The sequence below is a fragment of the Cnephaeus nilssonii genome, assembly GCF_951640355.1.
Source record: "Cnephaeus nilssonii genome assembly, chromosome: 9".
In the NCBI taxonomy this organism is placed as follows: domain Eukaryota; kingdom Metazoa; phylum Chordata; class Mammalia; order Chiroptera; family Vespertilionidae; genus Cnephaeus; species Cnephaeus nilssonii.
Window position 1 is genome coordinate 23235371 of NC_137080.1, and position 26850 is coordinate 23262220.

Genomic DNA, 26850 nt, shown 5'->3' on the forward strand with positions numbered 1-26850 from the left:
TTATCTGTGAATTTCCAAGAATCTAATCAAAATGATTTTTTTTTTAAATCCTATGAACACACAACATAGGAGGACAATTGTTTGGCTTCCTTTTTGTGTCTTCCTAAGCAGAAGTATTACATTGTTTTTCTTCACCTTTAAAATAGACAGCATCTCTTCACCAAGCAGGTAAAAATACTAACTACTGAAGATAAGCTAGAGATAACCTTCAGCTGAGTCAAGCCCTGGCTGGAATTTCTGTCACTATTTCCATTCACACATTTCACCACTGATTGTCTGTAGCCAGGCATTGACCATAACAATTTCTCCACTGGCCAAGGTCAGTGTTTAATGGTGATGGTTTTGACTTCAGTGAAGAATTCATAAGAGTCCTTGGCTCCTTCTCTACCTACTCCAGAACTCTTCATCCCCCCGAAAGGAAGGTTCAGCTCCCTGATGAGCCAGCAATTGGTCCAGACCAAGCCTGATTGCAACTTCTTAGCCACCCGGTGGATACGCCCCACGTTGCTAGACCACACGGTCGCTGCCAGCCCATATTTCACACTATTGGCTCTTTTAATCACTTCCTCTTCGCTATCAAAGGGGACAACACACGTCACAGGGCCAAATATCTCTTCCTTCATGCAGCAGGACTCGTCCTTAATGTCTGTTATCACGGTGGGAAGCATAAAATAGCCTCCCTGATTCCTGGGGGGAAGACTCAACTTGTCCACTCCCTCACCGCACAGAATCTGGGCCCCTTCAGCACGAGCTTTCTTGATGTAACTTCGGACCTGGGTGGGTGAAAACCATGATTAGTAACATCTTACCTTCACACAAAGCAACAAAAAATTCAGTATTTTGAAATCATCTAGGAAAGACGTATGAGGTCATTGCCGAGAAATCTATGATCGATTACTCAGCTGCTGAGCCTGAGGAGCACAAGTGCTCATCACTTGGGCATTCAGTCCTCATATGGAAAAGGAGAGAGTAATTTACTTAATGTTTTTTTTTGTGTTTTTTTTAATATATTTTATTGATTTTTTTTACAGAGAGGAAGGGAGAGGGACAGAGAGTTAGGAACATCGATGAGAGAGAAACATCCATCAGCTGCCTCCTGCACACCCCCTACTGGGGATGTGCCCGCAACCAAGGTACATGCCCTTGACCGGAATCGAACCTGGGACCCTCCAGTCCGCAGGCCGACGCTCTATCCACTGAGCCAAACCAGTCAGAGCTAATTTACTTAATGTTTAAGTAAATGTGTGCCTTACATATACTCTCAAAAGTCTGTTGGCAATGTATTGTTATCCTCTACTTGCTGAAGATGTCATTGAGCCTCAGAAAGGGTACGCATTTCATAAAACTAATAAACAGGAACACTAGAATTCACATTCAGCCATATTCAGTAATTAAATACACAAAAAGAATATTTTATCACTTTTTGAGGGGCTATGCCCATTGTAGAAAGTGTGAAGTGGAATGGTGTACAAGATTTAATTAAAGTCCAGGATATCCTTCAAATATCTGAACTTCCAGAACAAATAATTTCTAGTATCATTACTGATTATATTCAGAAATATATCTAGGTAACTATAATGGAAAATAAGTTATGTAATAAGCTAACCCAGTGACTTAGAGATAATGACAGATACTTATTACTAATGGTTGTAGACTTATAATAATCATATATGTATTTATATATGGAAATGTTTAAGTCACAATGATATATGAGTCTGCCTCTGAGCAGTATTATAAGCATAGGAGAAATATAAAAATAATCCCCAAAATTTAAAATACAGAACAAGAGTCAAGTAGTACAGCAAAGGCAAGGTCAATTTTGAAGGGGCATTTTGGGTTCCTACTTATCATTTATCGTTTGAGGATCCTGTCCCAGTATTGAATTAGAACTCCACTGTAGAACTATATTCAAAATAGAGCTATATATTTGCCATGTAAAAATAAAAAAAAGGTAGTGTTATCTTATTACTTGTTGCTCCAATTTGGAGCACACTTAATACGCCGTAAGTCAAAGACTTTTTAAAAACAGAACATTTGGTTCAATTTATCCTCCCCTCTGCCACACCTCCTCCCCCAGCTGGCACGATGAGCTCAAAGCCTTCCCAGAAAACCCCTAGGCCAGTTTGTGGGTAGAGACTAAAATAGGTCTGGACTTCTCTTCTCCCTCCTCTCTCACTCCTTTTAAAACAACCCACCCACGTTAATGAAAAGATGTCGAAGGCTGCCTCTGGGGTGAATGAAGGAAGTCCAGGCCAGGCTCTCCAGCAGCACATTCTGGAGGCAGTGCCAGGAAATATGTCACAATTCCATGTACAAGGAGTGCTCTGGCTTCACATTGTCATGTCTAAACGGAATTACAGGATTATCTCTTAGAAGCTCTTGGGATAATCAAATATGAAGAGAGGTGTTAGTTTCAAATTGTGGGTTTATCAAAATATTTAATGCATAAGGTGACTCATACTAAACTGAATTTATTTTTTAGAGGGATGATAGAATGATACCTATACTAGCAGCTCAGGAACTGAGATTTTCAGTAAAATCTGGGGGGAAAAAACAACCTTGGGACTGGTAATATGCTATGAAAGGTAATGAATTATTATTACAAAACTTTTCCTGAGTGGAGAATTGTTAGTACTTACTAGCTTTGCATATAAAATCAGAGCACAGAGAAGAGTGGACTTGGGAGCTCAACTGTGCTCAAATTACTCACTAGCTAAGGGATTTTAAATGCTCTGTCTCAGTTTCATCATCTGAAAATAAGATTAACACTGCCACCTATTCATAGTATTAAATAAAATATGTGAAATATTTAGCATAATGTCTGGGGCACAGTAAGTCTCTTGAATGCCAGCAATGGTCATTGCTGTTGATGAAGATGACAATGAATGCATGATCTGACACTTACGAGCTAAGAGACTTCAGAGGTGTCCCCCCTCTGTGTGTCACTTTGCTTAGCTGACAGGAGATAGGAAACTTTAAGAGTGGACCTCATTGCCTGGTCCAACTGGGAGATGCATCTGTGAACATCCTCTGGGCTTCCCCAGCCTTCCTGTAAACACTCGAGAATTCTATCTCACTAGTTACGTGCATGTATGGGAAGACAGGCATACAGCCAGATTCTCCAGACAGACAAGTAGGAGAGGATTATGGAGGGTAAAAATAGAAAGAAAAAGCAACTGTCTGAAATAGGAAAGGGAGACTTTCCTTCATTCCTTGAGGACAGAATCATCGCAATTTACTTTGCATCCCCTGCAGCTACTAGGAACCTGGGATATGACATTTCCACTTAGGAACATGTGAGAAACTCTGTCTCTGTGAGTTTCTGAGCCCTTTGCCATTACAGCACAACCTTTACACATTCTACTTGGATTCTTCTGTCACTGCATCACCATTCTATTATGACAATCACACAGAGGTAGGATGGACACGAAGACCCCAGACTCTGCAGGGCTATTTCAATTTGGAGAGGATATACACATAGTGCAGAAGAGGAGATGAGGAATGCAAAGATGGCAAATACACCTTCCTTAGCACACAGCCCCCAGAGCTTTCTGCTGAAAGGCAAGGAAAGATGTCCCCTGTCTCCTGATCCCAGATGGTTTGGCAGACTGAACTGAAAAGTCACAATCTGAGAAGGCCAAGAGGAGGAAGTGGGGGGAAACCAGGCTCTCCCTTCGTATCTTAGCCTGGACTCAGATGAGAACTAGCTCACTTGGTGAAACTCACATGGGGAGCTGGGCTGAGGCAGGAGATGGACCTGGGGTTGGGGTTACCCAGGACCTGCAGGTGGTGCACTCCTGTCTGTGCACAGGTGCTAAGGGGACACACACATGCTAAGGGAGGCCTCAGCTCCCACCTGCCCTTGATACATTCTCAGTCTGCAGCAGACAAGTCCTCAGGATCCACCAGGATGCCCCGTGCGTGGGGATCCCTGTCATTGGACCCCAAACACCAACATACTGAAAAGAAGGTGATTTAAGGTCTTCTCTGTGGAGCCACTTAAATACACAAAGTTTAAGGTGTGTATTTTACCCTAGAACATTTTTTGAAAGTTGTATACGAAAATATTTTGATACTACAACTTGCTAAATTCTCTATGTTCATGTTAGGGGTAATTAAAGTTACTGGGAATCACCAAAAACAAAATGAAACATAAGTTTGATAATTTGGAGGAATATGTTGTTTTCAACTAAAATGTATTATAATTGAAAAATTGTGGTACCTCTTTGTAAGTTGGTTCTTGAGAAAGTAAGAACATTGGGGGAGAGGAGTTGTGGACCTACAGAAAAAGGTCCACTTGCCTATTTGTAGTAATTCTGTAAAAATCTCTAATGAATTTAGAAAATAAGCTGGTCCTATTTTTTGAAATTCTGAGGTGGCATGTAAGAAGTTGGATTTGTATAATAATGAGGTGTTGAACGCCAATATTTTTAAAGATTTTTAAGAAACTAGAATTCAATTTAAAGTTGCCTGTGACATAAGCTGAAATAACCAATGGAAAAATGAAGAGTTAGAGGAGAGTCTGAAGCAAAACCTCAAAGGCTTGTATGTGTTTATATGGATTTTTTATTGTTATTGTGATTTAATGATCAGTGAGACCAGATGCTTGTGTTCAAGTGTTCAAGGAAAATGGAATCCTCAAGTTTGGGGGTATAACTAGAACACAAGATGTAGTGTTAATTCAAACATTTGTCCAACAATAATATGCAACTATTATGTTCCAGGCACTTTTTTGGGATGTAAGGATCTAGCAGTGAATGAAACTGATCATGGAGCTTGCATTCTAGTCAAGTAAAAATAGTTAATAAAGGAATAAATAATGCATATTATATGTCAGGTGGTAGTAAGAGTCACGGAGAAAAATAAAGCTGCAAAGAGACAGAGGAAGTTCTGGTGGGTGTGACTTTATATAGGGTGAGCAGGCAAGCTCTAATTCAGAGGGTAACATTTGATCTAAGGAGGAAGCCAAGTAAATCTCTGAAGGAAGAACATTCCAGGGGGCATGGGCAGCAAGAGCAAAGGGCAAGAAGGAGGGGCCCGATATTTTCAAGGAAGAATAGGGAGGTTAGCATGCAGCAGCTGAATGAGAGAGGGGAAGGGTGACAGAGGTAATAGGGACAGTGGTAATGGGTGACAGACTCCCGGGTCACTTTAAAGACTCAGGCTTGACTGTGAACAAGGTGACGTATGACCATACATAACAAGATACATCACAGCCAGGTGTATCAAATAACTATGATACTAAAGCAAGGTTTAAAAGTAACTTGGCTAATCTGGAAATATCAGCATGGACACAGGATCCTCTTAAAAGAACAGCGTGTGAGCTCAGCTCAGCACAACCAGGTTTTAAGTTGCCTCCTCTTGATTGCTATCAGCATCCTGGGACATCTAATGAGCACCCACACGGTCTGATGCTGGCTTTGAAGAGGGCCCATTGCCCATGTGAGGAAGAGCAACTCATATGGCTGAAGCTGTTTGTTGTCAGAGAGCAGAGATGCCTACAAGGGGGCCTTGGGTGGAGCTCAGAAGAACCATGAGGCAGCCTAAAGAAAAGGCCACTGTGGGCAAGTAGGGTCATGCTGAGCATCAAAAATATCATGTTATGACCAGCCAGTGTGGTTCAGTGGTTGAATGTCAACCTATGAACCAGGAGGTCACAGTTCGATTCCCAGTCAGGGCATGTGCCTAGGTTTTGGACTCGATCCCCAGTGCGGGGAATGCAGGAGGCAGCCAGTCAATGTTTCTCTCTCATCATTGATGTTTCTATCTCCGGCTCCCTTTTCCTTCCCCTCTGAAATAAATAAAAACATATTTTTTAAATATTATGTTAAAGCCCACAAGAAAATCAAATACTTTTATTTACTTCACTGATATATATCCTTTCATTGGGTGAATTATGGCCTAAGATAGAAAAAAAAATAGTCTCTCTGTTGATTTCCTATAGAGAGAACTTTAAACTTCAGGTGAGTGGTGAATTGCAAAGGGGACTTCAGACTGCACCAGGCCCCTGAGCCTACTGCAAAAATGCTTCTGGAAGTTAGCTTTTGCTCCATAGGAAGCATTCAGAACATGCTTAACTTGTTTTGCAACAGTTATTTGCATGTATGGTTGGGCAGGCATGGAGGCCTGGTGTCCAGAACAGCCGGACAAGAGAGGACAAAGAAGCCTCCTGCACCTGGTGATTCCTCATTCCACGAGGGGGCAACATCCACAACTATAAGTCCCATGGGCGCTCTGAGGACTGCTGCCTAGGCACCTGTAATCTTGCAGGCGAATTCGACTGGAAGAAAACAGCCATGCTGGCTAGCCTCACTTGAAATAAGTGACCACAAGCCAGAATGAGCCCTTGGAGTTGCCTGCTGACAACACAATCATTTCAAAGTCCATTCTCTCTCCTGATCTGCAAGACTATTCCATACCTTCTCCTCTCTCCTGAAACCCCCAACACCTTCTCTCCCCATCACCTGCTTCCTATTTCACTGAGAAAAAAAAAAAAAAAAGAAGAGACCATCAAGCAACATCACCCTCCCACCTATGACCTCTGTGCTTCACAATATTGTGAAGGTCAATGTTAAACTGTGCTAAGTCTGCCAAATCAGTGCAGTGCCACAGATTTCTACAAACTTAAGTAACGGCTTCGTCCCTTAGGGACTGATGATGGAGGCACATTTTCCTTGGTGGGCCTTAGTTACTGCAGCTGAAGACAAGAGCCTTCCAGTACCAAAATCTATGACTTATTTTGGGAAGAGTCACATCAGGTAATAAATTAAAATGACTTTAGAAATCAAAATTCCTTAAACCACCCATACACCATCAATGGCTTCTCCCATGTAAGCCACCGCTAGTCACTCCACTAACTAAAGACCACATAATTTGGACTGTGTGTTCTGGCAATTACAAAATGCTATCTGCTGTAAGCCAGAGGCAGCACCCTCTCCACTGGGAACAGTGACTCATGGAGATTTTGACCTTTATGCTTTGAAAATTGCCTTTCTCACTCTTCTGGTGGTATCTCCATGCTGACTTCTCAAGCGCATTCATTTCACACAGATGCTGTTTTAAATCTGCACTACATTTGTTTATTCACATCCAACATTTTTAGACTCTGTATCCAGAGATAATTTCCCACAGGTCATAACTGCTCAAAAATAAGGTAGTAATTAACAATATTTCAAAGCATGCCTTGCACTGAGCTTCTCTCCAAACAAGAACTCTTCCTGTGAGGTACATGGCAGAGATTTACTTACTTTCTCCAAATGAGCTTTACTTATCAGAGCTCCCATGCTGGCCGACGGGTCGGAGGGAATGCCTACTTTCCACAGTCTGGTAGCTTCTAGAAACCTCTTTAAAAATTCACTATAGATGCTCTTCTGGACAAAGATTCTGCTGGTACAGAGGCAGATTTCACCCTGCCAAGAATGACACATGAGGAAAATGACAAGACTGCAGGACACACTCCTTCATGGACAGATCATGCTGCATTCTGAGTAATATATATATATATTTCTAAGCCACTTTCTGTAGGAATTTCTGAGAGAGAATTAATTACAATTATAATGATCATGAAAATAATCATTATACAGAAGGTTTTTCATAAAAACCCTATTGGAAGGCATAATTATTACAATTTCCATAATTTACTGATAAAGAAGTGAAGGTTCAAAAGATTATGCAAATTATTCAAGTTAGGTTGAATAAAGATATATCTCATTCCACTCATCTTTCCTTCTATGGAAGTTCTAACTCTTTGGCTTAAGTCTTTGTTTTTTATCTTAAAAAAGTTAAAACACAGCTTTGGAGAAAATCATTCAATATGTATGCTCCATCCTAGGGACTGTCCTGGGTGTTGAGGCTAATACGTTGCACAGAAGCAGGCACAATTACCCTCTCCATGAAGCCTACGGTGTAGGGTATCTGATCTCGTGTTCCTCACCCTCTGGGATGCTATGGCCTTGAAGACCCTGATGAAAACTATGGACCCCAGGAAAACACCTGTTCCACAGTTTCAGGAGATGCAAAGTTGCCCTGAAACTCATCTGTGACTTTAAGGTAAAAAACCAGCTCTAGACTGGTTCTAGTATTTATTTCTAAGGATGAGAATGCATTTGAAAGGCTTCTGAGAGGAGAAAAAGGTTTACTGGAGGTAGGCCATCTAGACAGCAAGAAGAGTCTGGGGAAATCGATGAATACCAGTATGGATAAGCTTGGAGTAGCAAAAATCAATCATTTTGCCCATGGCTGCTCCCTGATAAAAGTTGTGTAACTCAAGAAAAGGAACGTGCTGAACAGAAGCTGTGACTCTAAAGGCTATGGATTGACACTAAGATTGAACAGATGGTCAATGGAGTAACACAAAGTAACGATTCTCCTTTCACTGATATAGCACCGGATTGACCTACTCCTGGCTGGGCATTGAGATGAAACAGATCCTACTTGACAGGGCAGCAGAGTTCAAAACCAACCAACAAACAAGCAAACCAAAACCCAGAGGACATGCCTGGTTGGCAAAGCTGGACCTGACAGTGGTTGGAATACACTCCTCCAGGTTGGCATCCTCAAAGATGATGGCAGGGTTCTTGCCCCCCAGCTCCAGGGAGAGCCTCTTGCAGTGGGGAGCACTCAGCTGTGTGATCCGCTCGGCTGTGGGCTGGCTCCCAGTGAAGGAGATGAGGGGCACCTCTGGATGGGACACCAGGGCCTCGCCTACCCTGGGCCCTGTGCCGAACACAATATTTACCACACCTGGTGGAACACCTGGATGGGAAACAGTATCCGTTACAGTAAGTGTTCTCAGCATGCTGAGGACTTTAGGTTACATGGCAATTCTCCTTGAAAGCCCAGTAGGTGGGATTGAACTCTTATGGTCATCTCTAGTTTAATAGTAAAGCAAAAACTACAGTATCACCTCTGCCTAGCATACACCCTAGGCGTAATTTCTCCAGATGCTTTGCCCCAGAAACTTCAGGGTACAACATTCTATATAATTCACTCCATAAAACTGACTAGGCTTCCGAGGCTGAGGATGCAGATTCCTCCGGTAGGTCAAGCCCTGTGAGGGAGGAGAGCCCTGCTCCAAGCTGGCACCCAGGGAGTCACAATGCAGTGTGAAAATGTCAAGTAGAGGGGAGGGCAAGTGCTGCAAAATCCAGGGAAGAAGTTGACTCCCTTGGTCCAGGGGAGTGAAGGTGGCTCTCCCTACCCCAGGAAGGTAAGTTTTGAGTTGAAGGTCCTGAGCCCCATGATATAAATGTATCATTACAATCTAGGTCTGACTTAAAGTACCAAGAACACCCAAAATTAGATGCCCCAGTCCAGTCTTTTCTATCATGAGATCCTACTGCCCTATGTCTGCATGTATTTACTTAAATGTTTACCTGTTCATTACCTATCCACCACTAGAAGGTACACTAGCTAAGGGCAGAATAGTACCTGTTTTTTGCTCTCCATTGTATGTACCTCCTGCACACAGCCTAGTTTGCCACATAGGATTAATACTAGTTAAGTGCTGATTCACATTTACTGGGTGCTTACTGCAGGTCAGTCATTGCTGTGAGGGATTTACCTTCTTTAGATCCCCCAACACTTCTATTAGGGAGGTAGCATTATTAGGAAATAATTGTTAAGTAAATGGATGCTTATCTAAATGTGCATTATCCGAATTAGAAACGGCCCTTGACTTCAAGTGTTCAGAGAGAAAATCTGTGTGCAATTGTGTTGTGTCCTGGAAGCCCTGGGGGTTTGCCTGGAGGCAGCTGAGTTTGTTCCCTCTGTTTCTCCAGGCTTGAAGTACATCAGGAACAGACGTCTCCAGTGTCTGAGGATTTTGAACTACTTCCTGCTCCTAGTATTTTTCCCTTGCTCCAGATTAGACATTCTCTCAACAGAAACATAATTTTTTTGGATTAGAACATTCTCTTCAAGGATATGCTTTTAAAGTATAAATAATAATTTTACATTGATGATTCATTATCATCCAAAACATCTTTGCGTAGAGCCACAGCCTTAGTCCAATCACCTTGAGGCCACAACCGAGGCCCCATTCAGGTGAGCCCCCAAGGGGAAGATTCAATGAGCCTCATTTCCAGTGATGGCTCCTCTACACTCAATGTGCACATGTTGAAATCTAGCATAGAAGTCAGCTTTCTGCGTCATATATCTCTGCCAGGTGAGGGCAGGCCCAAAGCCAGGCACCATGTGACAGCAGCTAGGCCCTGGGTTGGGGCAAAGAAGATGCTTGGGGGAGAAGTCCTTCCTGTGGCTGATGGGAGGAAAACAAGAGCAAGTGTCCCATCATTGGCAAGAGGGGGCCCTGCATTGCCATCAAACATTGGGCATGTGGTTATTTATCTGATATTTGGATGGGGGTGGGGGCATGAGAAGGTGGACTCTATTTTGTAAAGAAGGGGATTAGAACCTGATCCCTGTGTAAGGGAATTTCTCAGAAAAGGAACAAGGAGACAAAAACCAGAGATGTCCGTGGAATCTGCTTTGCTGTTTAGTAGGTTTCTATCCAAAATAACTTTTCAAATGTCAGTGACCCTAAGGGGGCTAAAGCCTACACAATGTGCAGCCCCAAAGCCAATCCTCCCTCAAACTCTTGACACCTAATTACCTGCTTTCTCCAGGAGTTTACACATCATCCACGCAGTCACTGAGGTCAGCTCGCTGGGCTTGGCGATCACAGTGTTGCCCGCAGCGATCGCCGGAGCGATCTTCCAGGTCAGCAAGTAGAGTGGCAAATTCCAGGGACTGATCAGACCAGCTAACCAAGAGCAGAAGCAGTGCCAAAATGACATGCCCCTCAGAGCAGACCGGCCCTACGGGGTTCTCCTTCCGCTGCATGGAACCTAAGCTCCTAAAACCCCCAACTTTGCTTATCTGAAGCCAACTTCAGGGAAATCGTTCTAAAATGTATTACCAACAACTGTGCCTTGTAAAACTATAATCAATACAGTTCAGTCTTTTCTTGATAGCTTACAATTATATTAATGAGCAATAGTTGTATAAATTTGGGGGCTAAACAGTTCCATAATGTGATGAGTTTTGAGATTTATGGACTCATCTTTACATGTGTCTAAATCTCCCCCTCCTCATCATTAAACTGTCCAGCTACCATTTCTTCAGAGTTTATTGGATGGAGACATAAAATTCAAGCTTTTTAGAACTATTTATAAAATAAGAGCAAATAGGTTCTGAGGTTGTGAAATCCATCTTGATCGGCCAGAGGATTTTTGCATTAAAAAAGTTTCTCTAAGTTTTCACCTGTATCCTGATCAGATGGGTTTTCTCTTTAGTTAACAGAACCAACAACTAGAATGTATCTTCATATGATAGTATGAAACTGCCCAGCCTCCCCACCATGAAACAAGCAAAAATAAAAACAAAGTCACTTAATTTATAATCTGCCTTCAAGTCTGTGCTATAAAAGTATATAAACATAGTTTATGTTATTACATTTCCCATTGAAAACTCTTTGCTTTAGGAGATAATATTTTTGCAGCATAATGTATTCGCATCCTTCTTAGGATGATGTCTGAGTTTTTCATAATGCCTTGAAAATACCATTTCCAAAGGTTTCAAATAATCAAATTGGTAAGATGTCCCATTTTCTTTCCTTTTAACTTATTCTTTTATCCTGTCATAAAACATAACTAGTAAAATATGAACAGTGGGGGTTTTCTGAGAGGAACTAGTGACATCTAGTGGAAATTTTCAGTCATTGCAGATAATTAGGGGTCTTCAAAAGGCAGGAAGCAAAGAAATGAGTGAGGAAAGTAGATAATTCAGCCAAAACTTATTTACCATGTACCTGGCACTGTTCTGAATGTTCTACACTTACTAATTTATTTAATTCATATAAAATATATAAAGATAAAATCAAACTATTCTTTCAGTTTTTCAGATAAGAATACTGCAGCACACAAATGCTATGTAATTTGCCCCACACACATCCAGAAGCCATGCTCTTAATCTACTTCCTGGAAATAGACATTTTTTTGTTACAAAGGGGGGGGGGGGAATCCTCCTTCATGAATTTCCTCTCTGCATCATTCTTTTACCTGTGATTACCCAAGAACAATCTTCCAGGAATAAGTAGAGAATTTCACACAAAGAAAATAAACCAGAAATCGATTTGTAAGGCCAAAACTGTATTTTAGTCACAGTAGAAGAAGTCTTTCCTTTGCCTTAATCTGTCCCTTTAGATCAATTCTACAGAACTGACTGAGCTGCTCTCTGTGCAGTCATGGTCCAGGCTTTCCTGGAACGGCACCTACCGATCCCCACAGGGGCCCGCACGGTGTAGTGCAGACAGCCCATGTGGTCCATCTGGGTGCACTCTGACGTGTGGTGCAGGATGGAGGAGGCAAAGAACCGGAAGTTCTGTACAGACCGGGGAATGTCCATGGTTCTTGCCAGGGTTATGGTTTTCCCTGTGAAAACAGTCAACAACAGAAAGCACAGTCGGTGTATTTCACCACGGACATGGAGACAGGATGACACACATACCCCGCTCACCCTGCAGGTGCCCCCGTTCCTTCTAGCCTGGGACAGACATTCACTGACTATACAAAGCACTGGTCGTGGTTTAATAAAACCGTGAAATAATTAGATATGAGGTTATCAGGTGAGGTGGGGGAGGTAAATTGAGTCAAATGATCATTGCTTTGTGGACTGCACAATTCAGAGAGCTGTCATCATAAATCTGCCAGATGCTAACACTTCCCCCACACCAGCTCCTTCAAAATCGCAAGCTTTGTACATGTCACAAAGAGGGAGGTGGCATCGTGGGTGTAAAGATAGCTGCTATTTGCACATCACCAAAAAACCACTTTGATAAACACGTGCTGTATATTAAATGTACCCCCCCCCCAACACAGGGAGGGGTCATTAAGATGGGCACGTGGCAGAACTACAGCAGGAAACCCCTGGCGCTGCAGCTGTGTGGCACTCGATCGCCCATCACGTGCCCCACGCGCATCCTAGCTCCTGGTTGAACAAACCAGAAACCCAAGCTTGCCTGGAGTGTTCCTTAGTTGCCCTCAGAGACGCGGGGACGCTGCGGTGCCAGGAGCTCCAGCAGGAACCATTTTATTCCTAAGGGCGTGGAGGCAGGCTGCTGCCTAACCGCAGGCTGGTTTACAGCACGCACATCATTTTAAGCAATTGCCTTTCCTAATAGATATTATTGCAAAGACCTACAGGCATTTACTCCGTGACCCTGACTTCTGGGAAGCAGGTAAAACATTGGGACAATTGTGTGGGAAGTAGAACAGTGGTATCTCAGATCGCTTTCTAAGCAACTTGACTGTGAACTGCTCTTCAAATTACCTTTGCTTTCTAATTCGCCTCTTAGAATTGGTGGAAGATCACGTGATCAACCCTAGTTCATCCTCCCTCCCCAGCTCCATGCCCTTGGACATGCATGTTTGCAGTTCCTTCCACCAAACAGAGTGTATTTATTTCCCTGCCCCTTGAACTTGGGTTCAGCGGGGACTCGCTTTGGCCACGAGAATGAGGCGCCTCCGCCCTCAGAGGCCTTGGGTGGTTTTGCTTCCCCCTCCTCCTCCGCCAGGAGAAGCCTGGGTGCCTGCAGCCTGGTGGTCCCAGGAGGGGTAACACGAAGGGAGTGCCCAGTTCCAGCGATTACAGTTGAGGAAGAATCGTTGTCCAGCCTCTGAGGAATGGGTTACACTTTCCATAAAGCATTTAGTAAGCGACAGGTGCACTCAACCCCCGGCTCTGGCAGAGACAGCCCTGCAGGTGCGCCCGCCTCACCTTGGTCCTTGGATTCGGCCTGAGCCAGCTCCTCCAGGGACTGTTCCAGCAGGTCCGCCAGGCGGTGCAGCACCTGCGAGCGCTCCTGCGGGCTCCTGGCCGACCAGCCCGGGAAGGCGGCTCTGGCAGCCTCCACTGCAGCCTCTACCTTTGAGGAGCAAACGGAAGAGGGTTGTCTTACCCCTTAGGACTATTGTTGCTCCCAGGGATCGCAGGAATCCAGAATCCATAGACGCCAAGATTATTTCCTGCCTAATTCCGAATATCCCCAGTGCTGATTTACCCACAAGGTGTTGCTGATGTGACCAGCAAAGCAGGGGCACCACAAAAACAAAGAAAAAAATGCTCCATTTCGAGCCCCGTATCCAGAATGTGGCAATCAGATAATTAGAAAGAAGCTATTTGAATTTTAACAGATGCACATTTTCAGTCATTGCATAATATAGACTTTTAAAAATATCGTATGAGAGGGGAAACTTAGTTGAGATCCACAGAATCTCTAAACTCTTAATCCAGCTCAGATATACCTGATAATTTTGTTTGAAATTACTGTCATCCCATTTGGAATGACCAGTCATATTGGTAATTTATTGACTAACTAGAGGCTCGGTGCTTGAAAATTTGTGCACTGGTGTGGGGGGTTTCCCTCAGCCTGGCCTGCCCCCTCTCAAGTCCAGGAGCCCTCAGGGAATGTCCTACTGATGGCTTAGGCCTGCTCCCCACGGCCGATCAGGGGAAGGCGACGCATCCATCATGCCTCTGCTGCTGCCTCAGGCAGCCACCACGGTTTGCTGGAGCCTCGGCCCAGCCCTCATTGCCTGAGCCTCGGGCCCTGGGCAGCGGCAGCCACCATCCGCAACTTGCCTGAGCCTTGGGCCAGCCCTGGGCAGCGGCAGCTGCCATCCGTGGCTTGCCTGGGCCTCAGGTTGCCATTGTGGCTGTGTCCAGAAGGACACAGCGTCAAGTCCCCGCCCACCCGCATGCACCTGCTGTGCACACAGCCTCCTGCTGATCGGTCGTTATGGCATGATGGCGTGATGACCATTAGCATATTAGCTCTTTATTATATAAGATTTTTATATATAAGGAAATCTGCTAAGTGCTATTACACAAATTATTTCACTTAACCCCTTTTAAAATTCTGTAACATGAGTATTGCTTTGCCCATTTAGATGAAAAACACTGAAGCACAGAGAGCTCAAGTAACTTGCCATAGGTCACACAGCCAATAATTGGCAGTCAGGATTCAAACCCAGATCTTTGTGGCTGCCAAGACCACGAGCTGGCCTGCTATGGCATAACAACCACCCCTGCTCCTTGCTCCCTGCCTATCTCTGCCCAGTGGAAGAGGCCTCGTTTGGAGAGAAGGGTATCTGTAATTGAACAGAGAGCTTGGGGACCCAGTTTTAGAGCTAAGTCCAAAAGGAAATAGTGTATGAGAAGGTGTGTGCAAGGCAGAATAAATTTTCAGGCCACCTGCTGCCTTTCTCCTCTCTTAGGCGATGTCGAAGATAGCAAATCCATAGAGTGTGTTGCCCTCTCCTCTCTCACGTGCATGACAAACATTTATCATCATAGAGCCTTCCCCACCATTGGGCCCACAGGCTCAGCCCCAGAATCCTCTTCACAGGCTTCCCGATGCCACAGCTTATTTCTTGTATCATGTGACCTGACAATTCCACCACCGGCACTTAGGCCCTCTTACCGAAAACCTGATCTCATTTCTCTCCTGTTTTCTTTATGCGAACAAAGTCACTTTCAGATGAGCTGAGGTAAGGTATAAAATGATCCTCGCCTTAATTAGAAATGTCTGGAAAGATGATGGTTTCACCTTAAAAACTGAGTCTCTAATATGGACCTGCAGACAGGATGAAGGAAGGCATGTGGGCCTTAGTGATCTCCACCACAGATGCAGGCTCGTGGACACCCTGTTGCCAAGGCAACAAGAGGAGAGTTCATTTCTACAGTAATGTAAAATTCTAATCTTCCTATAGTTGTCAATATAAAACTCTAATCTTTTTGAGAAGCAGAAAACTCAATTTCAGTAATGTCTTCTAAACTGTTTAATGCCACATGTCCTGTGTCCATTTAATATAGAATGCATATTCATCTACGATATACAATATTAGCAAAAGCTAATACTTAGAGAGCTTTAATAGATGCCAGACACTAAGGGTTTTACGTAAGTCAGTCTGTTTAATTCTCAGAACACCACTGTGAAGTAGATATGATTTCCCCCCATTCATACATAAGGAGACGGAGGCAAAAAGAGGTTCAACTCAAGCTCAAGACCATAGGTACTAAGTGGTGCAGCTCGTCTTCCCAGCCAGGCTGTCTGACTCCAGTCTGTGCTTCTGTCTGCAATGGTATAAGGCAGAGAGAGAGACCACTGTCTGAGCCCAAGCAGCAGAGATGAGTGTTAGCATACTGTGCTCTGTAAAATAAGGATGATGACAGAGTCCAATTTGTAGGTTATGACTCCTATTTGGGACAATTTATACTAAGGGGCTGTGGATGCAAAGTATATCTCAAAAACTGAATAAATGGGAACCACTGTGAGCAGCACCAGCTGCACTTTCTGTGAGTGACTTTTGGGGAAGTTGGGCATGTAGTTTGCATGGTGACCATATATTTCAAATCGGGGGGGGGGGGGTGGGGCGCGGGAATAGAATGGGATCAAATAGAATATTTGGGATCAAATAGAATATTTGCATGGTAGATTGCTAGGAACTCCAAAATATTTAATCCTCTACTAGTAGGTGCAGCCATAACTTGAAAACGCATGAGCATTAGCTGTAAAAAATATTTCAACTGAATTTGTCATATTTTTCATTTTTAACTTCCCTTTGGAAAACACGCTAAGATGAGGAGGATTGGAGAAAACAAGGATGAATTTCCCACATCTATCCAAGGTCATTAGAAGCAAACAAAAGTGTGGGTACAGTTTAACCAACATTAGCCAATATTTTCAAACTTTAATCCACAAGATAAGGTTCTTTTTAATGTAAGACAGATTTAAAATATATTAACAATAGAAAAATAATAGTTCTTTCAAAAACCTTGCATATAATACTATATATTAAGGTTACAGTTATCTTTAAATAATCTAGTTCTCTGTACCTTAAAAAATATATTTATGGGGGATAAATGGTGATGGAAATAAATAAAATAAAAAATAAAAATAATTTAGAGTCCATTAGGCATTAGATGAGTATACATACATTAGCCACATTTATCACCCCAGATATATTTACATTCTCAGTGCAATAACTGATGAAATATACTTCAAATATTTTATAAAATTCTTCCAATAAAATTAATTCTACATCACTAAAAATTGTAATGTGTGTAACATGAAGCTCTTGAGTAAGAAAAAGGATGCTGTTAAATTTAATTCTAAAAAAATGGAAATTTGATTTTTAATTTCCCCATTGAAATGGTCAGTTTTATTTTACTAGATATTTTGAAGAAGTAAGTAGTAGAGGATAATCCTATATAATAAAAGGCTAATATGCAAATAGACAGAAGGGCAAAGCAACCAGAACAACCAAACAACCGAACAACTGGTCGCTATGACGTGTGCTGACCATCAGGAGGCATATGCAGAACATGGCGGGCATTGGCTGCTGCGGGATGGTGGAGCAGGTGAGTGGGGGCGCCAGACCATGGTGAGGCGCTGGTCGCTGTCATTGGGGCGAGCCTCTAGTGGTTACTGAAAATTCTTTGCTCCTGCGTGTCACGGTCCCACCCGGTGCTTGCACCTGCTGGTGGTGCCAGCCCCTCTTGCACCCACGGCCGGTGCCAGAGCTGCCACTTGCACCCACGGCCAGTGCCAGCCCTGCTCGCACCCACAGCCGGTGCCGGAGCCGCCACTTGCACCCGCTGCTGGTGCCCGGCGCCGGTCTCGATCACTAGGCGCCATCAGTGGGTGCAAGTGGCAGCTGCTGGCCCTGATAGCCCCTGAGGGCTTCTCCACCTCCCCCTGCTCCTGAGGGGCAATCGGGGCAGCAGCCGCCACTCTCACCCACTGATGGCACCAGCCCCGCTCGCACCCACTGCTGGCGCAGGCCCCATTTGCTCCGTGCCATCAGCAGGTGTGAGCGGGGCTGGCACCATCAGCGCATGGGAGCTGCAGAGGCAGGAGCAGTGCTGCTGGCAGACAGGGGACCAGGGGCTGCAGTGGGAGGGGCTGAGCGGGGGCGCAGAGGATGGGCCGAGACCTGCCCCCGTGCCCACCGCAGCCTCGCAGCCCACAGTTCCTTTCCAGGTGCATGAATTCGTGCACTGAGCCCCTAGTCTAAAATAAATGCCTGGGTTTTCTAATTTTGTGTTTTAGTAAAGTAACACGTTTTTTAGAAAGCCATGGATAGACTGGCAAGTTTAAGCAACACTCGGTAGAGAAAGAGAGCACGTAATACTGACAATTCTTTCAAACAATACTTTTTACTAGACCCCTATTAAGGAATGCCTGAGACTTGTGTCTGTGTCGTAGGTGGCCTAGATTAATGATTTGCTTATAACATATAATTAACCTGAGATTTGCTCCATGTACCATACATGACCAGTTAGTTACAACGTAAATCTTTCTAGAACTAAAACTTCTGTTAAAGTTTAACCTTTTCCCAAACCCACATCCTCCCCGTTGCTTCTAGAAAATTAGTTAGTTATACACAATTCACTGACATATTAAGACCATTTCAGTCTTTTACTTCTAGAAAATGAAGTTACACATAATTCACCAACATAATTAAGACCATTTCAGTTTTTTGCTTCTAGAAATGAATTTACACATAATTCGCCGACCTATTCAGACCATTTCAGTCTCCTAAGTGAACACACTCACCTCTTCTTTTCCACTGTCCGGTACTCTGCAGTACACCTCCCCTGTAGATGGATCGTAAGAATCTATATATGAGTTACAAGGTAAAAATTTTCCACCTATGAAGTTTTCCAGCACCAGAAGGGTCTTTGTTCCAGCCATAGTGAGAAAACTCCTGCCTTTCCCCTTGACAGTCCTTCAGCCAGGTTACCCCACCGCTTTCCCCCGCTGCTGAGTTAGTCTCCTCCTCCTGTCCAGCCAGGTCTCCATCTGCCAATCAGCGAAAGGGGAGGTGACCTGCCACTCTCAAACAGTATTCCAGTCTCCAGACTCTGAGTGAAGAGAGTTATCAAATACTTCGCAGACTTCCAGTACATTGTGAGAAGTGGATTAACAGTATTAAACTAATATCAGCTTAAGTGTTCATGGTCCTTTAAAATTCTCAAAAGGCGTCTGTGTGTATCATAGTATTGGGCTCACGCTATAAGCTATATATGGCTCAAACGCTGACGGAGTGCCAGGCCCTGAAGCAAGTCCTTCACAGGAATTTACTCATTTATTCCACACAGCAACCTTCTATAAAGTGAATGTCATTACCTCCCCAACTTGGTAGAAGAAACTGAGCTTCAGAGAGGTTAATGTGTCCAAGACTGAATACAAAGTTGGTAAAGAATGAACTTTAATCTTTTTGTCACTAAACCATGTGCTGTTTCCTCACTGCATCTCTGCCCTCACCCTGCAGAGGTGACTGAGAGCAGGCAGACATCTCTGGTAAGGGTGGCGGGTAGAGCAGTAGGGGGCAGGAGGCATGGAGGGACTGAGAAAAAAAGAAGAAGAAAAGAAATAACTCATGGACTTGGACAACAGTGAGGTAATTGTGGGGGTGGGGTGGAAGAGGGCATAGAGGGGATAAATGGTGAGAGAAAAATAAAATAAAATAAATAATAACCAAATAAAAAAGAATACCTATCAAAAAAAAAAAAAGGACAGATTCTCTTTTCCATTGCTCATCGGCTGGCTTCTGTACCCTGGATGCCTTCTCTCTACACTCCCTCTCCATCCTGACACCAGGGCTGCAGAGGCAGTGCCCATATTCCGGGTGGCCATAGAGATGAAGATACAAACCAAAACTCTGTCTGAGATATAACATATAACATACAAGAAACCCCTGTTCGATGCTTCTTTGTCTTTTTATCTATTTTTGTTCATCAGTTTATGATGTTCATTATATTCCACAAATGAGTGAAATCACGTGATGTTTATCTTTCTCTGACTGGCTTATTTCACTTAGCATAATGCTTTCCAGTTCTATCCATGCTGTTGCAAATGGTAAGAATTTCTTCTTTTTTTATACCAGCGTAGTATTCTGTTGTGTAGATGTACCACAGTTTTCTAACCCACTCATCTGCTGATGGGCTCTTAGGCTGTTTCTAAATCTTAGCTATTATAAATTGTGCTGCTATGAACATAGGGGTGTATATATCCTTTCTGATTGGTGTTTCTGTTTTCTTGGGATATATTCCTAGAAGTGGGATTACTGGGTCAAATGGGAGTTCCATTTTCAGTTTTTTGAGGAAACTCCATACTGTTCTCCACAGTGGCTGCACCAGTCTGCATTCCCACCAGCTGTGCACGAGGGTCCCCTTTTCTCCGCATCCTCGCCAGCACTTGTTGTTGATTTGTTGATGATAGCCATTCTTACAGGTGTGAGATGGTACCTCATTGTCATTTTGACTTTGAGCAGGTAGGGAAGAGGTGGGGTTGTGGGTAAGAGATCAACCAAAGGACTTGTATGCATGCATATAAGCATAAACAATGGGCACAGACACTAGGGGGGGTGAGGACATATGCCAGGTGGGTGGGTGAGGCTGGGGGAAGTCAATAGGGGAAAAGGAGACATATGTTCTACTATTTGTAATACTTTAAACAATAAAAAATTAAAATAAAATAAAATAAAAACATTAAAAGGAATTGTTACAGACACCTATTCATGGTGTCTGTAACAATTTCTACAAAATGGTAAGAGAAATGAACAACCCAACAGAAAAAAATAAGCTCTGGACACACACACACACCCTCCAGGAGGATAGTTGTTTTGTATCTTTTCTAGGTTTTGTTTAGTTAAATGTTTATTTAATATATGTTGATAATAATATTTAAGGCTATACTCTGATTCCACTTTATATTATATAATACACATATATACATATATATTTGTGTAGTTAGTACCTTACATATTTGTACATATATATTATTTATTTGGTGTCACTAATTCTTTTTTTAGTAGTACCTAATCTGTTTATCTAAATACTAGTACCAGTTTTTCATTTCAATTATATTTTTCATTTTTAAGAGTTATATTTGGTTGACTTTAAACTTGTCATTTTTAGTCTATTCTTGCTTATTCACATTTCCACCTTTTATTTAAATACTAGAGGCCTGGTGCACGAAAATTCGTGCACTCGGGAGGAGATTCTTCAGCCCAGTCTGTGCCCTCTTGTAGTCCGGGAGCCCTCGGGGGATGTCCACCTGCCAGCTTAGGCCCGCTCCCTGGGGGATCAGGCCTAAGCTGGCAGTCAGACATCCCTCTGGCAGCCCAGGAGACCTCAGGGGATGTCTGCCTGATGGCTTAGGCCCACTCCCCATGGGTATCAGGCCTAAGCCACAGTTGGACATACTTAGCACTGTGTAGGAGGTGGGAGAGGCTCCCACCACAGCTGCTGCACTGGCAGCCATCAGCCTGGCTTGTGGCTGAGCAGAGCCCCCGCTGTGGGAGTGCACTGACCACCAGGGGGCAGCTCCTGTGTTGAGTGTCTGCCCCCTGGTGGTCAGTGCACATCATAGCGACCAGTCATTCCTCTGTTAGGGTCAATTTGCATATTACCCTTTTATTAGATAGGATTAAAGATTTAATTATTTTAATCTTTGCCTTCCACTTAGCTACTTTATACTATGTAATCAATAATTCCAGTATCTGTAATACAGGAAAGGGAGCGTAACCTACTTAAGACATTCTAAAGCTGAACGATAACGCCATACCCATGGTCTGATCCATTGAGTTGCCTTGAAAACATAACTCTCCAAGCGTAGTATTTACCTCATTATCAAATTCTTGAAGGAAACCTGATTTATACCTGCATTCTTTTTGACTATATGCTCAATCTTTCTACTTTATTATGTTACTCAAGTCCTCTGTGACCTTCTCTTTCCATGATCTATGAGGCAGGGCTATTGAGAATCCCTTGATAATTTTATTTATATGTTTTAATTTTTTTATTTCTAGTAAATTTTCATTATGCATTTTGATGCTATTTGGTACTTAAGTTTCATTTTTGTACCCATGGTTATGCCTCATCAATATGAAATGGATCTCTTTATCACAGTTAGGGCTTTTTGTTTGTTTGCTTGCTTTAAATTCTTAGTCCAGTATTAACCCTTTGCACTCACTTGCTTTTTTCTCGATTCCTTTATTCTAATGCTACCCGTGTCGAGTCACACTCGACATCCAAGTACAAAAGGTTAATGTTATTCCTGGTTTCTAGAGAGACAATGCAGTGTAATGGACATGCCTTCCAGTCAGGCTTCAATACCAATTCAAATCATGGCTCTGTAATTGATTTGTTTTTATTCAACTTCAGTCTTCTTATCTAAAGATTGAGGTTAATAATGCCTGTCTCATATAATTATAAAAATGTCATATTAACTGAACTACTATGTGAAAATTGCCTGGCACATGGTAGACACCTACCGCCTGGTAGTAACTGTTTCTTCTCTGATACATTTGTGCCTCTTTTTCTTGCAATCTCTTTATTTTAGGCGTATCTTTGGTAAATAGCATATCATTAGCTTTGCAGTGTGAGTCTATCCTTTTAAGAGAAAATCTAAACATAATGCTTACTCTTCCATACTTTATGATCCCATATTTGAGGTATAATTTCATTGATTTATTATTTTGTTTTATACTATTAATTTACTTCACACATTTCAGGGGTTTCAATGTGAGAGAGAAAAAGGAGCATCTGGGAACTAAAAGCTGGCCTGGCACTTGCAGCGAGGCCATGTTGTTCTCCTGTTGAACATGAACAGCTCCCAGATCTCCTATGTCAGATAAGGAACTTGAAGTGAGAATGACCAAAAGTCACTGTGCAAACCACAAAAATGACTGGGCAACCCCCTCTTGTGGCTAACCTGTGCAACTGCTGCTGCTTTACCTTGTTCCATTTCTCTGTGCTAGATAAAAATTGATACCCAATTGCAAAATCCCTCCCACTTTCTGACAGTACCTAATCAAGAAGAAACCCTCGCTCACTTGAGCCCTCCTCAAAATTACCTAACCACGCTCAAATTCTTTCAGCTCTCCCCCGCCCCCAACACCTTCTTACTAAGAAGCACCAAGGTGTGTGGTCTCTGTTGCTGCAGCAAGCAAGCCTATGTATTTTGAGTGGTATTCATTTCACATCCAACCCCAAGGAAATAATGAAATTCAGTTATAGTCAATGATGGCATGTTTCTAGGGCTTCTGGAAAAAGACATGTTCTCTTAGCCTGCCCTTGCCCTGAATGAGGGTCTGAGGATCTGAATGTAGAATCCCAGGGGGGTCTGTCTGGAGTCTGAGGGCAAACCAACCCTAGAGAAAGCAGAGTACAGACGAGTCCTTGCAGACATTGTGAGCTGCTCCATCAAGACTGAGTCAAAGCCAGGGCTAATGGTACTTTCTTTTTTGCTTAAGTCACTTAGGTTTCTGTCAGGTGCAGCTATTAAATTCCTGCTAAATATAATAAATAAATAAATAAAACACGTTCTTGCCTTAGCAAGTTCACTCTAAAGTGACAAGTACACAAATACTTCTTAATAAAGGAATGTATTTATTGAACGGTGTGTTCACCTGGTGATCATTCACCAAGCAGCACATTTATGCTCTGTGCACTTTATCATGAATGATATTTTTCAATTAAGAAGAAAACATTGCTGTTGTAGATGGTAAGCCTGATCACACCGTTCCCCAACTTTAAGTTACGTGGTCCATCAAATCAGAATTCCAGGCTTAGCTGCGGATGAAATCTACCCAAAAGCAACCCGTACTCAGGAGGCAGTCCAATGATACTTGTTATGTAAATATGCCTTGGAGTTTGTTGTTGACACTTTAAGAAAACCTTGACTCTTGTTGGCTTATGAACCAGGAGGTCACAATTTGATTCCGATCAGGGCACATGCCCGGGTTGTGGGCTCGATCCCAGGTGTGGGGTGTGCAGGAGGCAGCCGACCAATGATTCTCTCTCATCATTGATGTTTCTATCTTTCTCTCCCTCTCCCTTCCTCTCTGAAATCAATAAAATATATTTAAAATAAAAATAAAATAAAAACATGATTCTTACGGGGACTTACAGTCTATAAGGCATGCTAGATAAAGATAAAATTATCACGTATGTAGTTTTAAAAATGAGAATGAAAAAAATAAAGTTATGGTTAAAAAATGGATGAGACTAAATTTGATCTGCTAGTAAGATAAAAAGCAAGAATTCATGAGAAAGAGTTGGGAAACTCATAAGTGAAAAAGATCCCATAAACCTTGGTCAGTGTGGCTCAGTTAGTTGAGCACTGTCCTACATACCAAAGTGTTGCTGGTTCGAATCCCAGTCAGAGCACATGCCCAGGTTGCAGGCTCGACCCAAGGTAGGGTGTGTGCAGGAGGCAGCAGATCGATGTTCCCCTCTCACATTGATGTTTTTCTCTCTCTCCCCCTCTGCCTTGCTCTCTCTCTCTCTAAAATCAATAAAAACGTATTTTTTTAAAAAGGAAAAGAAAAAAAAGATCCCATTAAACCCCAAAGTCATATTTAGTGACAGTGGTAAAGAATCTCATATACATTTAAGAAACAAAACACATTTTGCTGTTATGCTCAAACTAAGACATTTTATTAGTTGGCTTTACACCTTAAATAATAGTTTGGATAACAAAGGAAGAGTTTCCACTAATTCCAACCTAATCTTTCAAAAGTTTACTTGTTGGAGGAAGAACATTCTTATGCTCAACACAAAATACCCTTATGATTATAACCTTCAGTAAATCTTTCCTTAGAGTTAACAAAAAAAAAAAAAAAAAAATTTGCACTGGTCAAATATTAACTATCTCAACCACCCAATTTAGTTATTTTTCCAAAATGTATGCAGTAGAGTTGAAAACCAAAAGGAAACTGTAAACATTCCGTAGTTTGGCTGGAAGTTGAGTTCATTTCATGATGATTCAATTCTTCTAATACGTATTTCAGATAGTTTCCATAAATCTTAGCAAAGTAAATCCATTTACTAACATTTCAAAGGGAAAGATGGTTTGGCAACTTGAAATTTTTGCAAGAGTGATAATCAATACTTCTTTGCTGCTGATTATAGCTTTAATTTTCTCTCTCATTAAAAAAAATACCAATTGCACATTGTTCCTTTAATTGAATAACTGGATTCTTTAAAAACATAGCTTAGTTATGTCCTTGCATTTGGAAACACTGGAGAAGTTCTGACCCATCATTCTTTTATCTGTAAAGGAGAAAAACATATTTGCTAAAATTCAATCCATCATATTAAAAGAACAAACAACAACAGGCAAATGGCAGTGAAATCATTTTATCAAGATGAATCTTTTTTCTTTTTCCTGCCACTGTTCCCTTCCCTAGTCATATATTTCTGAGATTAAGTATAATCACTCCATTATTTCCCACAAGGGACTGCATCTTATTTTTAGAATGCGCTTTTATAAAGAGTGCTTTGGCAGATTAGATGTGATGTTAATGACAATGATATGAAACAGCATTTATGGAATGGTTTATGTGTGTCAATTACTGTGCCAAGTCTTTCCACTAATCATTTCATTTCACATCCACAGCTCCGGGAGACAGAGCCCATTACCCATCTTTATAGAAGAATAAATCCAGGGATAAATGTTGTGCTTATGCTGCTAGGAATCAGCAGAACAGCAACATACACAAAAAACTCCAGAGTCTTTTACTTGACACACGTGTAACTGGATTTTGCTCCAACCTAAAGCCCTCTGTTCAAAGTATGGTATACATACAATTAAATGACTTGAGTAAGTTTCATGCAGAAAATAATTATCTAAATGAGTAAATCCCCCCCTTAAAATATAATATCCGTAAGACTTATGTTGATCATGATAGTGTAGAAGAAAATTTAAATTACTGAAATTTTCTGGTTTATTTCTGGCTATTTTCTCCATAACTCAGCTGCACCTCACATTATATAACAGGTCTGCTTCAGAAACATTACTAATATGTTAACTGAACTTTTTGAATGAATCATTTCAAATGTCCTGAAAGCCAGTCATATAAAGAAAAAATGTTAATGTGGGCTCTTCTATTAAATGAAATTACTGCCCCCAACTTATTTGACTTTCAAAGTTTGTATTCTCATAATTTGGATTGCATACTTACAGACTTTTCAATGGATTTCCTTTAATTTTGAGCAATGTTACTGATGGAGAACATGGTTTGGAAGTCTCACTGTAGGAAATTCCAAGACCAAACATTTCTTGCCATTTTTTAAAAATTTTAATATAAATTTAAACATTTTTATAATACCATAACTGTGTTTCCCTTAAGCCATAAAATCTCATTAGTCACCCTTAAAAAGTAGAAAAAGACATCATAACCATGGACACACAACCGGTCACTTTACAATACCTCAGTGACTACACCAGCAGCTACTGTAGAACCACTGTAGCGTAGCATGAACCTCCCCAGTTCCTTAAAGTCTTTGTATAGCTCAAGAGCCACTGGTCTTTGTGTCTGTAGCTCTACCAATGCATTCTGACCTTTAGTCAACAACCTATCAAGAAAAAAAAGGAAAAAATGAATATCCAATAGAGGTGAATAAATGTAATAAACAACCTGGAAAATAAATATTTCACACTCAATCAACTTAGTCTTTCAAAAACTTAAAAAGAAAATTAGTTTTTCTTAAAATGAAAATGTGTCCTTTGAATTTTTTTAGGTTGAAAAAAAAATCACAGCAGAAATTCTAGATTAGTTCATATATATACACACATATATATACATATTTTAAGTATTTTTATTGATTTAAGAGAGGAAGGGAGAGGGAGAGAGCAAGAGTAGCATCAATGATGAAAGAGAATCATTGATCGGCTGCCTCTAGCATGCCCCACTCTGGGGATGAAGCCTGCAACCCAGGCATGTGCCCTGACAGGGAATTGAACCATGACCTAGTTCATAGGTCGACACTCAACCA

General features: G+C 42.0%; 2 protein-coding genes across 5 annotated transcripts in view; both read right to left on the reverse strand.

The window, feature by feature from the left end:
- Positions 1-320: 320 nt before the first annotated feature.
- ALDH8A1 (aldehyde dehydrogenase 8 family member A1) lies at positions 321-18757 on the reverse strand (the record flags this gene model as incomplete). 3 transcript variants are annotated; one of them, XM_079781192.1, is made up of 7 exons in its annotated part: positions 321-773; positions 7248-7409; positions 8498-8754; positions 10613-10762; positions 12276-12431; positions 13777-13920; positions 18616-18757. In XM_079781192.1, 7 exons carry the CDS (start codon positions 18755-18757, stop codon positions 321-323), a joined length of 1464 nt encoding a protein of 487 aa, XP_079637318.1. The 3 variants fall into 3 exon arrangements, with proteins under 3 accessions (XP_079637318.1, XP_079637319.1, XP_079637320.1); XM_079781193.1 differs by lacking the exon at positions 10613-10762; XM_079781194.1 differs by lacking the exon at positions 7248-7409.
- Positions 18758-24480: 5723 nt separating this feature from the next.
- Positions 24481-26850, reverse strand: part of HBS1L (HBS1 like translational GTPase) — a 77021-nt gene continuing 74651 nt past the window's right edge. For both annotated transcript variants that reach the window (XM_079780336.1, XM_079780338.1), the window contains 2 exons: positions 26286-26430; positions 24481-25125 (listed from right to left, as the gene is read on the reverse strand). In XM_079780336.1, the coding sequence (XP_079636462.1) occupies positions 25114-25125; positions 26286-26430 (157 nt within the window). In that variant the 3' untranslated portion in view covers positions 24481-25113. The remainder of the gene's footprint in view (positions 25126-26285; positions 26431-26850) is intronic.